Source organism: Neofelis nebulosa, chromosome 2, assembly GCF_028018385.1.
Source record: "Neofelis nebulosa isolate mNeoNeb1 chromosome 2, mNeoNeb1.pri, whole genome shotgun sequence".
Lineage (NCBI taxonomy): Eukaryota > Metazoa > Chordata > Mammalia > Carnivora > Felidae > Neofelis > Neofelis nebulosa.
This window is the reverse complement of record NC_080783.1, coordinates 61,745,066-61,760,977: the sequence shown is the minus strand read 5'-3', so window position 1 is coordinate 61,760,977 and position 15,912 is coordinate 61,745,066. Positions and strand designations below refer to the sequence as shown.

Here is a 15,912-nt window from a genome sequence, read left to right as displayed (position 1 = left end):
GAGGGGTGCCTGGGTGGCTCAGTCTAGTGACTCTTCCTTTCAGCTCAGGTCATGATCCCAAAGGTTGTGGGATCGAGCCCCGAGTCAGGCTCCGAGCAGAGCGCGGAACCTGCTTAAGATTGTCTCTCTCTACCTCTGCCCCTCTCTCACGCTCGTGCTCTCTCTCTAACGTAAAATAAAATAAAATAAAATAAAAATTTTTTAAAGTAAAAAGGGGAAGCAGTTTCTCTTTCTGAATCAAGACGAATTCTAGATCCTTGGAGCTGCCGCTTGTGGTTGGAGAACAGGAAGTTTCCACTTTCCTGGAGCGGATGCAGGCGCTGGCTTGCTGCTGGCTTATGCGGTCACGACTGCCTGCACTTCAGTCTCCAAGTTTAACTGCGTGCAGACCATTCACCCGAGTTTGTGAAGTCAGTTTGTGCTCCCCTCCCCTTCAAAGAACAATTCAAGAAGCAATCCTACCAATGTGTGAAGAGCGTGGGAGAGAATGTCAGGTTCATATCTTCTTACCTTAGCACTGTTGGGGTTTGGCTTAGCTCCTTTGTTTAAAGTCAGGATTTACCTGCCAAGGGAAGCTAGTGTCCGGGTGCGTTCAGTAAATAGAGTAAGACGGAAGGACGGAGGTAAGCAACAAAGAATACAACCAAAAAAGGCTGAAAGGTCTTCTTTCTTCCTCATGTTTACCTATGGGTTGTAAAGCATTTCAAGTATAGAATTCTTTTCTGCTTGTGAAATCTAGCCTCTGGGGCATTTAAAAAAAATAACAAATTATCTGGGGCTCAAAGTGTGCTCTTCACTGGGCTGTTTTCTCTGTATGTCTGACTTCTGCTTCCCTCATTCTGTTGTCAGGACAGGATTGCTGAGAACCTTGAGCCTACCCCTAAAAGTAGAGAGCCCACCTTTCCTGAGTCCATAGATTAAACTCAGTAAAAATGTGTTTGGGTCCACTTGTGTCTTAGGTGTTCTCTTGAAGAGGCACTTTTACAGAGGGTTGGACCGACCCGGATCACCTACTCCCCTCCCACCCCCCCCACCCCCAAACCCCAGCCCTGAAAACAGAATCACAGCAATGATTCCCCTGCAAAGCAGAGATCCTTTATTTACTCTTTTGAATTGGAAATTAAGCTGAAATTTCTTTGTGACATTCTTCCACCAAATTTTGCTGACACATATTTTCTTATTCTTTCATTTCATCTCTCTGAGATATTCCTTCTCTCTGCTTCCGAGGCATCCTCTTAGAGTAGTTCTCAAAATCTAGTCCAGAGAACTCTGAAACGGGGAGTGGGGAGTGGTAACCAAGATTTTCAGGTGGTTCTTTCTGTTCAAAGCTCTTTTCATAATACTAAGATGGTATTTATCTTTGTGTCAGTTTCTCAAAAGTGTTACATGGCCTTTTCCAGAGACTACATTATATGTGATATCACATAAGCCTGAATGTGGAGACAAATAGAGGAATCCAATTATCTACTACTGAATCAGAACTTAAAGTGATTTGCAAATATGTAAAACATGCCACTTGGCATGTTTTTTGTTTCACATAATATAGTTATTTTTCGTAAGACATGCTATTTATGTAAATATGTACTGAATTTATTATCATTGTTAAATGAATAAATATTTTTAGAAGTTTCAGCTTTAATTTCTAATATGGTAAATATCAATAGATGTATAATATAATAAAAGCTCTTTGGGGTTCTCAATATTGTATGTATTTAGAAGTAATGAATCATGATAAAATTAACTCTTAGGATTCTACTATCCAATCTAATTTAGAAAACATAGAACCCCCACCCACTTCTACTTCAATCCCATATCTGTCTAACTACCCCAACTTCTAATGGTAACCATTCTCTGGAAGTTTTTCTGCCATTCCCTGTTTTTCTTTACAATTTTTCTACATACTGTGAATCCCCAAACAATATGTTGTTTAGTTTTGCTTTTTTAATAAATTTTGAAAAACACAGTATCATAATATAAGTATTCTATTGCAACTTTTTTTCATTCTACTGATTCAACTATCTTGATTCCTTAGCTATAGTTTATTCATTTTTACTTTTGTATTCCATTGTTTAAATATACCGTGAATTTATTTATCCAATCTCTTGCCATTAGACATTTGGGCTATTTTTAGTTTTCTGCTATAAACAATACTATATTGAACATTCATATACATATCTCCTGGCCCTCATATGCAAAGATTACTCTGGGCGTATACTTAGGAGTGGAATTATACTCAGACGAAAAAAGAAATGCCAAACTGTTTTCCAAATTGGTTGATCCCAGTGTGTTCCTGCCAGCAGCATGTAAGAGTACCCATAAGGCACATCCTTGCCAACATGCATCGTCTTCAAACTTTTAATTATTGCCAAACTAGTGGGTATAAAATGATGTCTTCTTGTGGTTTTAATGTTTATTTCACTGATCACTCATGTTTCCTTTCTAAGAAAGAGAAATATCTTTTGTCCACTTGAAAAATGAGGGTTTTTTTTTCTTTTCCTTGAAGATTTGTAGGAGTTCTGTGTCAGATTCCTTTTCATTTATATGTATTGCTTATATCTTCCAGTTTGAAGCTTAAATTTTCTCTTTTGTTAGTATTTGTTGATAAACAGAAATTCTTCATTTTAATGAAACAAATTAATCATCTTTCCCTTTAAGGCTATTATTTTTTATTTCGTTTTGGAAACTTGTTTGGAAATCTTTCCCTCCCCTGAGGGCCAAACAAACTATATTCTTAGGTTCTGCCTCGGAACTGTTGGATCAGAAACTCTAGGTGAGGGGCCCAGAAATATGTGCTCACAGGCCTTCCAGGTGGTTCAGAAGCATGTGGTTTGAGATCAGTTAACCTAGGAGAAAAGCTTTTCTTCTGTAATCTGTTAATGTAGTCAGTTACATCAGTAGATTTTTCTAATATTAAACTTAGGTGAATTAAAAACATTTTAAATTGTCTCAAGATTCTCTTTTGCTCTCTGAAGTATTTGAATTCTTACCTTTCGTTGTTTTACTTGTGTGCTAACTAGGCTTCTCAGAAAGGTCATTTCACAGCTTCGTGACTTATGTTTAGCAGGAGGAAATCTGATCCCTGACTACCTTCCTGCTCAGATCCAGAGAGCAAGTAGTGTTTAAGAACACAGGACATGCAATCAGGGAGACCTCAATTTGTATCAGGTTCATCCATTTGTAGCTCGTGACCTTAAGATAAATTATTGAACTTTTCTGAACTTAGTTTGCTCACCTGTAAATTAAGGCTTTTGATACATCCTTCACAGCATCATGCTCAAAGCCAAATAATGCATGGAAATGCTCAGCCTAGGGCTTAGTGTACTAGAATTACACAAGTCAGCCATTGTATAAGTCTTATGGAAGGCTCCTTTATGACCTATAGATGGAATTTTTTATTTCTATTCTAGATCGTAGGCACCTTTATGGTTGAGAGCATACATTTTATGTCAATGAAATTTTGTTCATTAATCCATCCGTTTATTCAACAGAGCCAAATGCCCATTGTGTATGAGATTCCTCACCAGGCTGTGGGGGATGCATTGTTCCATAAAAAAAGCATGGGTCCAAAGAGACATGCTCTCTGCCCTCATGTAGTTTACAAGACAGGTCTTTGAGTATTTGGTAGACAAGGTGGGTATGGAACATTCTGGGAGAGCTCTCATATGGTATGGGGGGGTAAAGGAAGTCAGACCAAAACCTGAACTCATGAGGTTGGTGGTGAAAGGGGAGAGAGTATTCTAGGTGAATAGAAGAGTAGGTGGGTGCAGTTTTCTTTGTTTCAGAAGCAAGAAGGAGGTCAGGCATCCTGGAGTGGAGTATGGAAGATGAATTGGAGGTTGGGCAGAAGTAAATATAGATAGACTAGCTGCAAGGTGTTTACAGAGGTTCAGATGAGAAACGATGGTGGCCTGGAGGTGTAGCAGTAGCAGTGAGCAAAATGGATGGTTTCTAAAGATATTTCAAAGGTGGAATTAATGAGATTTGGAAAGTTAACCGTAAAGGGATGAGAAAGGGAACATTAGAGGAGGAAGAGAGGGTTTGAGGAGTGTCAGGTGCTATAAGAAGCGAGGAGAATATGGTCTGAAAACCGTCCTTTGGATTTAGTGACCTGGAAGTTACTGATGACACTAGAGAGCCGTTTTCTTTTCTTTTTTTTTTTTTTTCAACGTTTTTAATTTATTTTTGGGACAGAGAGAGACAGAGCATGAACGGGGGAGGGGCAGAGAGAGAGGGAGACACAGAATCGGAAACAGGCTCCAGGCTCCGAGCCATCAGCCCAGAGCCTGACGCGGGGCTCAAACTCACGGACCGCGAGATCGTGACCTGGCTGAAGTCGGACGCTTAACCGACTGCGCCACCCAGGCGCCCCGAGAGCCGTTTTCTTAAAGGGGAGAATCCAGATTTCAGTGGATTGAGGAAGGAGTGGAAGGTAAGAAAATAGTTCAGTCAAGAGGTTTGGGTAAGGGAAGAAGAGGGTGGTAACTGGACAGGGATAGGAGTCAAGGCAGGTGTTTGGTTGAGGGTTTTTTGTTTCTTTGCTTCTTTTCATTGTGAGAAGCTTGGGCATGTTAAAATGCTCCCAGGATGGCACCAGTAGAGAAGGAGAGGCTGTGAATAGTGGAGTGAATCTACAGCTATGCCTTCAGGAAGCAGGTTGCAGGGCGCAGCTGGGAGCTCCAACACCAACTCTATTGTAATTGAAGAAAGGAAGGAATTGTTGGCTTGGCTTTTTTGGTTTGTTTGAAGTTCAGCAGCAGAAAAGTGAAGCTCTGTTTTTCCCATGAGATGGTACTAAAATCATCTGCTAATAGTGAGGAGGCACACAGGACAGCCACTAGTTTGAGGAAGAGAGAACATGGAGGACCAGTTGATAAACCAGACAATAGTAGAAGGATTGTTGAGCAGTGTTGAAGTGCTCATAACTGTGAGCATCATAACCATGAATTTATAGTGCCGCTGGTCTCCTTGGCTGTGTGACTTAACTCTAGTAGCACCTAGCAGACCAGAGGTAGTCCTGAAGATGGCTGAGCCAGTGTTGGAATGTTGCCAGGTAGATTTGATGCAAGACAGTGCAGCAAGGAGATGTAGAATATTGACAGAGGAATTTAGTGTTCATTTGTGTGTCCTCTCTCTCTATAAAAAACTGTGGACATATTCTAGTTGGTGCTGATTAGATGTTTTAATCCCTGGAAGAAACATGCTTTTACACTTGAAGAATGCAACTTGGAAATGACCTAATACAGAGCTTCTCAAAGTGTGGCCTCTAGAACAGCATCATTAGCATCACCAGGGAAATCAGAAATACGGATTCTTAGGTTCTATTCCAGACCTACTGAATCAGAAATTCGAGGGATGGGGCCCAGCAATATGTACTTTAAATGAAGGAATGATTGAGTATAGGAAATAGCAGGAAAATGAAGAGGATTTCCATGTATTAATCTGTAAATCACTTGATTGCTCATTAAATCCACCTCTATAGTTAAAAAAAGAAAAAGGAAATCATACCTAATACAAAAGCTAGATAGGCAGATATTTCCTGGTTTCATTAATGGTTTGCAAATAAAAGCTTTTGTTGGGTCTCGAAGTTCACACATATCTTTTTTTAAAAACTCTTGTTTCATAAAAGGAGATAAGACTGGCATAGTAAAATACATTTGTTAGTGAGCAAATAATAATAATAATTAAGTGAGAAAGTCCAGATACTTAACACAGGAACTGTAAAAGTAAAATTTTATTGTTTATTTCCAGTTATAAAAGTAATATACATTAATTTTAACATTTATAAAAATGTTAAAAAACATTTAACATTTCTGTATTTATAAAATACAGAAAAAAGAAAAAAACAAAAACCATTGGTAATGCCATAATCTAGAGGTATCATTACACTTTGGCTTACTTCCTTTGGGCTTTAATTGTGCCTATGAACATTTAAGGGAAGTTCAATTGCCTGGGGTCCTCTAAGCAAATTTCTGGCACCCCAACTACTTAGCTCATTGAGCCCTACAGGATTACAAGAGGCACACATGATAAATCCTGAAAGAAATGAGAGAAAACAGAGTATCAGGAATGAAGTCAAGAGAGCAGAAATATGGGAAATGCATATTTCTATGGGCAAGTCACAGAAAAGATGTGGTATGAGTACATAGAAGTATATATGTGCTAAATCCTTGATGGCCATTTACCTGAGCCCTGTTTCCATATAGAAATCACAATCTGTACATCGGGATGCTTGCCCTTTGATACTAATAGAATCACTAAACTTCACTGAAGGAGAATTAGCAACATTCTCAACCACCAAAGGGGACCCTCTGAACCATTTCTCATACATCCAGGCATTTGTGGCATTAGGTGGACAGTAAAATATGCAGACTAGCCTATTGAATGCATTTTTTTTAATTAACTTCCATTCATTACCATTTCCCAGAAACTGATTCTAAATATATTTTAGGGTCTCAGACCCATTCTGCCTTCAGTCTTCTGGTGTCCCCCATTAGTCCTTTGATCCCATTCAGGAAAGATGAACAGTGATGTTGTGTTTCTCCCTATTCTCCCTTCTTCTCATCGTTGTTTTGTTGGGGGGGGGGGGGGGCGCGGGACGGGGAGGGTAGATCCAAAGTAGGTACCTGGAAAAAATGCCCTTTAAATTCAGTAGCTCAGCAGTCACTAAGAAATCTTTATTCTCTTGAGGAGAAGAGAATAGGTAAGGGGTAGGAGGTGTGGGGCCACAACACAAATGGAAAGTGTCACTAGACTTCAGTTACTTAGGAATCTTGCTATCCTCTGCAGAGAAGCATCCCACTAGGGGTTTAATTATCAAAGAAATGGCAATAACCTCTCTGTTTTTCCTCATAAAACAAAATTGTAAACTTCTTAACATGTAACTTTTTTTTTAAGTTTATTTATTTATTTTGAGAGAGAGAGAGAGAGCGAGCAGGACAGGAGCAGAGAGAGAGGGAGAGAGAATCCCAAGCAGGCTCTATGCTGTCAGTACAGAGCCCGATGTGGGGCTCGAACTCGTGAACCATGAGATCATGACCTGAGCTGAAATCAAGAGTTGGACACTTAACTGACTGAGCCACCCAGGTGCCCCTCAGTGCTCACTTTTGTGTAGGCTTTAGGTAACTGGATTCAGGTTTATCTAGAATCTTGTACATATAAGACTAGAGTCACTGTCAGCGCAGAGCCCTATGTGGGGCTCAAACTCACGAACCACAAGAACCTGGCCAAAGTCAGATGCTTTACCAACTGAGCCACCCAGGCACCCTAACACACAATGTTTTTGATTGAACTGTCTAAATGTGTCCTATCATATATGGTTTTAGGGACTTGAAAATCTTTTATTTCCTTTTCTACTTGGCAACCTTAAGGAAATAGATAAAAACAAACAAGAAGTTCACTGAAGCTTTGTTAATGATCGAAAAAAACTAGAAACAGGAACATCCATAGATAGAAAACTGAGTAAATTATGTTACATCCTTAAAATAGAACATTAGCGGGGCGCCTGGGTGGCTCAGTCGGTTAAGCGCCGACTTTGGCTCAGGTCGCGATCTCGCGGTATGTGAGTTCGAGCCCCGCATCGGGCTCTGTGCTGACTGCTCAGAGCCTGGAGCCCGTTTCAGATTCTGTGTCTCCCTCTCTCTCTGACCCTCCCCCGTTCATGCTCTGTCTCTCTCTGTCTCAAAAATAAATAAATGTTAAAAAAAAAAAAAAATTAAAAAAAAAAAAAAAATAGAACATTAGCCATTAAAAAGAATAAACCAGGGGCGCCTGGGTGGCGCAGTCGGTTAAGCGTCCGACTTCAGCCAGGTCACGATCTCGCGGTCCGTGAGTTCGAGCCCCGCGTCAGGCTCTGGGCTGATGGCTCGGAGCCTGGAGCCTGTTTCCGATTCTGTGTCTCCCTCTCTCTCTGCCCCTCCCCCGTTCATGCTCTGTCTCTCTCTGTCCCAAAAATAAATAAAAAACGTTTAAAAAAAAATAAAAAATAAAAAAATAAAAAGAATAAACCAGATGCACGTATGTTGATACGAAAAGATCTCCAAGATATATTATTAAAAATTTTTAAATGTTTATTTATTTTTGAGACAGAGCACATGCAGGGGAGGGGCAGAGAGAGAGAGATAGGGAAACAGAATCGAGGCAGGCTCCAGGCTCTGAGCTGTCAGCACAGAGCCCAATGCAGGGCTTGAATTCACAAACTGTGAGATCATGACCTGAGCTGAAGTCGGACACTTAACCGACTGAGCCACCCAAGTGCCCCATCTCCAAGATATATTATTAAGGGAAAAAAAGCAATATGCAGATGCAGAACAAATACGTATAGTAAGATACCATTTATACTTTAAAAATTCTCTTTCTCTCTCTCCACACACACACACACACACACACACATGCTTGCATAGGCATACAAATTTTCTGGAAGGATACTTGAGAAAGTGATAATAGGTGTTGCCTTTGAGTAGTGGAACTGGAGTGGGGGAAATTTTCATCTTATGCCCTTGGTTCTGTATGAAGGTTTTCTCATTTTGCGTACAATTGCTTTTATAATAATACTTTTAAAATTGGTTGACTCTTAAAATTAAATGATAACCTTTGTACTTGTTGATGTTTAGCTTCTCCTAGGTGTTTCCATCTTTCTGCTTCCTTGGGCTCCACTTTCTCTCCGAGCACTTGTCATGCCCATACATGTTTACTCCGGACTGCTCATCTTTGGAACAGTGATCGCAACGGTACTTATGGGAGTGACTGAGAAATTGTTCTTTGCCCTGTAAGTTATATAGTTTTCCTAATTGTAATATTTAAGCTATAAAATGTTAAATACTTACCCATTGGGGGAAAATGTAACCAAATTTTTAATATTAAAAATAAACAATTTAAAAATTTATTTTTAACAAATGTATTATACATGTAGTATAGCATTAATAATGCTTGGAAGAAGGACCAAAAAGTTCAAAAAACTGTACCACTCTTACAACTATTGAGGTTACACGTGCCCTCTTAATCTTTTTGATGTGCATATCTTTATATTAATTGTAATTATAGTGTATATACATTTTGTATCATCCGTTTTTCAATTTTTAAGTGCTACTGGTGTTCCAGGTGCTACATTATTTTCATACTTATAATTTTTAACGTCATACTATTTCATTGAGTTATTTTAGCATAACTTAAATTTCTCTTTAATATCAAACTTTAAGGGAATTTACATAGAAGCTCTACCAGTGGGTATTTTTTTAAATTCAAGACTGTTTGACACGCTGCTGCGTCACCCTATTTGTAATTGGACATACTCTCTCTTTCTTGTAGGAATAGTTCTGGGTACAGTACATCTCCACCAGAAGGTGTTTTCACAAATACCCTGGGCCTTCTGATTGTGGTATTTGGGGCCCTCATTTTTTGGATAGTCACCAGACCACAATGGCAGCGTCCTAAGGAACCAAATTCGATCTTTCTTCAGCCAAATGGAGGTGCTCAAGAGGGAGTGGAAGGCTCAGCAATAAACTTTAGCAACGTGGACAAATCAGATTCAGAATTAAACAATGAAGCGGCAGCAAGGAAAAGAAACTTCATCGTTGACGAGGCTGGTCAGAGATCCACCATGTAAAGGGTTGTAGAGATGTGGCCATATCACTTCACTTTTACAAACTAGCTCTACAGTTTATCGCTTCTTCTCTCTAGCCCCAAGGTGATTGGGCCACAGAGTCAATATTTATTTTAATCATAAAGTAGGATTCCTTGGAAGAGTTTGTATTGATTGAGGCCTATGAACTTACCTGAATTGGAAAGGAGATGATCGTGTAAATAATAGCAGATATAAATTGTGGTTATGTTACCTCTTTCTTGTTGAGGACCAAAACATTTAGCACAGTGCCTTGCATAAAACGGTCGATCAAAATGGGTCTCTCAAAAACAAACAAACAAACAAAAAATAAAAATGTGTCCCTCGGTTGGTAAATTTCATCAGCTGGTGGCATCTCTGGCCTCTTGTCATTTCCTGTTAATTCTGGGAGTCCAGTTCTAACACTTTAGAATTAGATCTGGGGCAGGGTTTATGCTACACAGATAATGTGAGCAGAGTACAGAAAAAAATTTAGGAAACTAACTGGTTCCCTTTTCTCAGCGCTCTCTCCCCAACTAGTTTGAGCTCAGACTGGCCCTAGAGACCAGGGTTATATTAGAGCATTTTGAGGCAATGACTGAACCAAATGTAGCTAAAGAGGTCTTCTCTCGTCAGACCTAGAAGTTTTTCTAAAATTCCACTTCATCCCAAAGCTCTCCCTGGGGTTTGGCGTATTTTATAACCCCAGATTCCAAACCAAATTAGAACGGAATATCCCTGAAAGCTTACGTAGCATAAACTGCTCTACAAACCTCAAAGAGCATTTTTTCCCCACTTTCCTTTTTCATTTTAGAAAGTACTTACGTGGCACATACTATCTGCCAGACACTATTCTAAGCACTTTATAAATATTGACTTGTTCAATCCTTAAACTTTTCTCGGTAGGTACTATTATTATCTCCATTTTACAGATGGGAGATCTGAAGCTCAGAATGGCTAGTGACTTGCCCCAAGGTCACACAGCTCATCAATGGTAGAACTGAGATTCGTCACTTGGCCATCTGACTCCTTCGTCCGTGACCCTAACCACTTCTCTATGCTGTATCTTCTATTATATACTAGTTTGTACACTGCTGGAGTGCAGTGGACTTGTTAAAGTTTAACTTCTGGCTCTCTTGTCCAAGGCAGATTCCTCAAATAACCAAGGAAAGAGGCCCACCCATACCTGGAAATAGATCATGGCACCCTGATGCAGCCAACAAGCCATGGCCTACCTCAATGCCTCTTTGATCTTAAAATTGTGTCTTGGTCACAAAGAAAGATTTGGGCAAGAATATATGTAACTTTCAAGATGAATCAATTACAAGTTTTTTTCTTCAGGACCTTAGCTGCTGTATAGCTTTGGGTTTGGGGATAGGAGAGACTCACCTCGTGGTCTGCCCTTCCTGGTGGCAAGAGCTAAGGTCCTTCCTGATTTTGGTGGAATTTTAGGTGATATCTAGAGCTTTGAGTTCTTGGTAGTGAGTTGAGAGACTCAGAGGTGACATCTTTCATGCATGGAGATCTCTGTCTTGACTCTAGCTGACTTGAATTAAGACCTAGAGTAGTGCCTTTGCTGAAAGGATGCTTTTCATTTTGGGATTGATTTTTGGTTTCCCTGCAGTTTTAAAGTGGGGCATTTTGATGTGGGTGGAAACCCTACAGTTTATACCAAATACACTTTTTTTTTTTTTTTAAGTAGGCTCCCTGCCCATTTCGTGGAGCCCAGTGTGGGGCTTGAACTCACAACCCTGAGATCAAGACCTGAGCTGAGATCAAGGGTCAGACACTTAACCAACTGAGCCACGCAGACACCCCTGCACCAAACACACTTAACTTTTTTGGTGCTTCATAAAGTTCCTTTTAATTTAAGTGGTAATTACCTCCATAGACTGAATATGAGCTTCTCTCCATCATGTTCCTTAAGCTTCATGCCTAACCATTCAAGATTCCCTTGCCAAAACACTGTTTTCTTCTTATTTAATTCTCCTTCCAAAATTGGTAATGGTGTCTTAAGTATCCCCAGTACCCAGCCTAATGCCTGGCCCGCTGTGAGCACAGTCAAATTCAATATGGACAGAGCACGCTACAAATTTTGGTGTTACGTGGAAGAGTAATTGCGTTGTCACACACAAACATATTTTCGATAAATGGATGTTTCATTACAAGGAGGTGCCCCAAATTCCAGGAGTGTTTTGGGGGAAGGCGATAGTCCCAATGACCGAAGCTGCTGTTCCATTTTATGTAGGCCAAGGAAGAGGTTACTGGTGAAAAGTTAACTATGGATTTGGCATGAGAATATTCTATTCCATTGCAAAGTCTTTGAGCACACATCATCTCAGCCCTTTATTTTCTCTCTCATGGGCTAATGCGAGGGCAATCTTACAGATATTATAAGAACTTCTTTCTTTCTCAACCTTTATGAAAACAATGCATAGTAAAATATATCTAGAAAACCTTTCTGAGACTCTTCTTTTAACGGGATTTTTATTCTAATGGTAATTGTACCTTTATCTTTCAAAAGCTGGTATTTCCTACCTAAAGCCATCTCTCCCCAAAATATCTCATTAAAGAGTCCACAAAAAGAAAAGGGGAGAAGAAAGCCTTAGGTATCATTTCCAAAACAGTGATTGAAATCTTCCCAAATAATTATAGCTTATATCATCTGCAGAGATAGTCTGGCTTGGCTTACCCCATAATCTAATTTCAGAAAGAAAAAAAAAAAAAGCTTTTATTTTAGCACTCATCTAAATCAACACTAAAGCCTTTTCTCTGGGTGGGTTTTATTGAGAAACTCAAATGAATATACTTGTTGAATTAATGTTCTCAGATGCATACAGCTTTCTGTGCTTCTTGTGTCAGACTGATTTCACCCTCCAGAATACTTTCCTTTCCATTCCTTGTGTGGTTTCATTTAAGCCGTGCTGGTTAGAAACAGCATCTCAGACCTTACAATCAAATGACAAAGAAGCAATTGCACTTTTTAAGGGATACTGACAAGTGGCTCCTATTTTCTAAAGAACAAAAGAAAGAGAATGTCTTGTTTTTAATTAGGCTCTTTTCCCCGCTGAGTTGAAAATTGCAGTGCAATACCGATTGACCACAACGCCAGATCTAAAACCTCAGAGAAAGAAGTAAAGTGTTATGCTAATTTTATTGCAATATGATAGAATTTTTATCCTGTTACGTCCTTCTTGTGATAACTCTGACAGAAAACTGTTAACTGCTATGTCTTAGAGGTGCACATAGGAAAGTATAGAAAAAAAGAAAACTATTATTCTTTATCCCTTAGAAGATGCCTGAACATTTTCAAGTGGAAAAGATTACTATGTTTAAATTTGCCTTCTTATGGGAAAATATTAAATAGCCTGAATATTTTATAATTTTGTAGAAAAAAGATGCATCTATTTTTTCTTGACTTGTTTTTATATAGTAATAAATGTTATTTTGGAAGCGATTTGTGTGTTATCCATTTGTCCAGGCTGGATGGTGTAGGCATTGTTCTGAAAGTTTCTGTTCTATGGTTGTTTGTTTCGTGGAAAAAAGTATTTTAAGTTTCTTTATTAAAAATGCTGTCAGGGTACCACACCATTTCCATTGCTGGAAGGATCAGAGGATTGTTTCAAAACTGCCAGGGTATCCTCCTCCGTGCAGGATCTGAACTGGAGCCATCCTTGTAGTGCAGAAGGGAGCCATCGGTGTAGGCAACTAAAGCAGACACAGTGTAAGTGGGAAAAGCATGGAAGGAGAGCCTATTAAAAGAGTTGGTTATTACAGAACTCTGTTTACAGGAACTTGTCCTTGAGAAAGTATATAACTCATTATGGATGAATTGTCGACTAGTCGCATCCGAGTAATCAGTACTCCTCCTGTCTTAATCACTCATTTAGCCTTTTTTTGCCTCCTGAGAAATTGTCTAGCTATAATAACATCGTTAATATTATATATACAATATGCAATAGAGCTATAATATTGCATGTGAATTGAATTTTTATGTTCCATCATATTTTGTATTCTTATTTTCAGAGAACTGTATATTATTTTAAATTTATTTTAATTGGCAAGTACTTTTGATACTTTATGACTATATGGCTCAAACACATTAACACGTAATTTTACATATATTAGCTCATTTAATTTAATTTGCGGTTGTACTGGACATTTACATTGTCCGCCATGCCCAGCCTTACGAACATAGCTGTGTTTTTTTGACCACCCGCATTTCCTCAGCCACAGCTAACTGGATGCTAGTGGGAGAAAACACATCACCCATATGTAGACTTTTCACAGCTCACCAACATACTATGAAGTAGCCTGGTATGAAATGAAAATATCCTCTTTCATTTCCTTTCAGATTGAGGAATGAGGACTTCAGAGGATTTGGGCTCTCTCCTTTCCAAGAATTTGAATTGGGAAATACTTCAAGAATAAGTCAGAACAGAAGTTAAATGAATGCCTGGTTACAGGAGCCATGAGGAAATCTAGACCAGAGAAAAGGAAATTGTCTATAAAGAGCCAAATAGGTTTAGTGGACCGCATGGTTTCTGTGGCAAATACTCAACGAATGCCATTGTAGTCAAAAGAGACCACAGACGATAGTAAATGGAGGGGTATGGCTATGTTCCAATAAAACTTTATTTACAAAAAACAGTGGCAGCCCACATTTGTCCCACAGGCCAAAGTTTGCCAATCCCTGGTCTAGACCATTAGGTGGGGCCATGAGAGTTCATGACAGGCTAAAATGATAAGAAATCAAGAACTATGTGGTGAAGAGAAAATACTGATGATAGAGAGGAAGGATTGGCAGGTCATAATAGGAAACACAAGTGGGCAGTGGAGTAGTCTTGGAGAGGGTGGCCAACTCAAATTAATGGCAGGTACTAGAGTGAAGATCCATGAAATGCTGCTGAGTGTTCCTCAAGGTTGCTATGGATTCAGTTCCAGTTCCCTTGGAGACTGCTCCTCAGAATCATGGGAGATCTCAGTCTCTTTTTTGGCACTAAATAAAATTCAGTGAGTTAAATACCATTAATCCTGTTTTACGAACAAGGAAACTTAGGTTCAGAAAGGTTAGGTGTTTGCCCAAGTCACCCCGCTGCTGAGCAGTAGTCAGGGTATACACATAGGTCTTCTGACTCTTAAATTTAGAATGATTTTCACTATACCCTCAAACCAATACTCCAGTGCACTTCAAAATTGCTACCTAACAAAACTCTGTAATCCAGAAAACAAAGACTGAAACTGTAATGTAAACAACCATCTATTCCCTTATAAATTTTAAGTGTCTTTAATAAGGCAGCGTGGAAATTTTGGTATGCCACCGTGATAGATAATATCCAAAGATGACCACATCAGTTCCTCTTCTCCTCATATACACACACACTGCTCCTTATACCGGGAGATAGTTTATTTCCTCTTCCCTTGAATCTAGGCTGGCCTTTTGGCTTCCTTTAACCAATGGAATGTAGAAGCAACATTCTGAGAATCTGAGCCCACGCCTTAAGAGAACTCACATTCTATTTCCTCCCACTGGAACCCATCCAGTATGCTGTTGAGGGAGTCTGGACTAGGCCACCTAAAGTCCACCCAAAGAGAGACCCTAGAGAATAAGAAGTCATCTTAGGTGTTCCAGCCCCAGATGAGCTCACATGCATGAGATTCCAAATGAGATCAGCAGAACTACCCGGCTGAACTCCGGTCAACTCACAGAATCATGAGAAATAATAGATAAGCCTTATTTAAGCCACTGTGTTTGGAGGAGGGGGGGGGTTGTTATGCAACAATGGATGTGATACACTACTCTTATTTTAAAAACTTAATTGGGTGTAGACTAAATCCAAATAGGAAGTATTTTCCAGAATGTGTTCTGTAGGGTTTATTACATTTTCCTTAAGGATTTTGTTTCTTTTGCTGAAAAAAGAAGTTTGGGAAACACAGAATTAAACAAAGTTTAAACAGTTTGTTTTTTTTAAGGTGGGACTTTGCACCAATAACTTTTTCCAATAACTTATGAGTATTTTCAAGCATACAGAAAAGCTGAAAGAATTATAGAGTGAACATATAGGTACCCACCACCTAGAGTCTATAATTAGCAATTTGCCATGTTTGCTTTATCCCATTTCTATTTATTCATCCCTTTCTTCATCAAATACCCCATCTTAAATTTTTATACATTTCAAAATGTTACAAACATCAGTAAATTGGCATGGGTAGACATTCTTAGTTTGTTCACTATCATAGAGGGAAAGCATTCAATATTTTATCATTAAGTATGTCATAGGTCCCTTCATCAGGTTGAAAATGTTCATTTGCAGAAT

At 39.2% G+C, this 15,912-nt stretch overlaps 1 protein-coding gene and 1 long non-coding RNA gene across 2 annotated transcripts in view; one reads left to right on the top strand and one right to left on the bottom strand.

The window, feature by feature from the left end:
- Window positions 1-13,052, top strand: part of LOC131502924 (plasma membrane ascorbate-dependent reductase CYBRD1) — a 35,282-nt gene extending 22,230 nt beyond the window's left edge. The window contains exons 3-4 of the mRNA XM_058714155.1: window positions 8,610-8,764; window positions 9,304-13,052. Of these exons, the coding sequence (XP_058570138.1) occupies window positions 8,610-8,764; window positions 9,304-9,601 (453 nt within the window). The 3' untranslated portion in view covers window positions 9,602-13,052. The remainder of the gene's footprint in view (window positions 1-8,609; window positions 8,765-9,303) is intronic.
- On the bottom strand, window positions 1,069-3,346 carry LOC131502933 (uncharacterized). Its single transcript, XR_009257262.1, has 2 exons — window positions 3,233-3,346; window positions 1,069-1,430 (listed from the first exon to the last, which is right to left on the bottom strand). It is a non-coding gene; the product is annotated as an uncharacterized LOC131502933 (long non-coding RNA).
- Window positions 13,053-15,912: the final 2,860 nt, after the last annotated feature.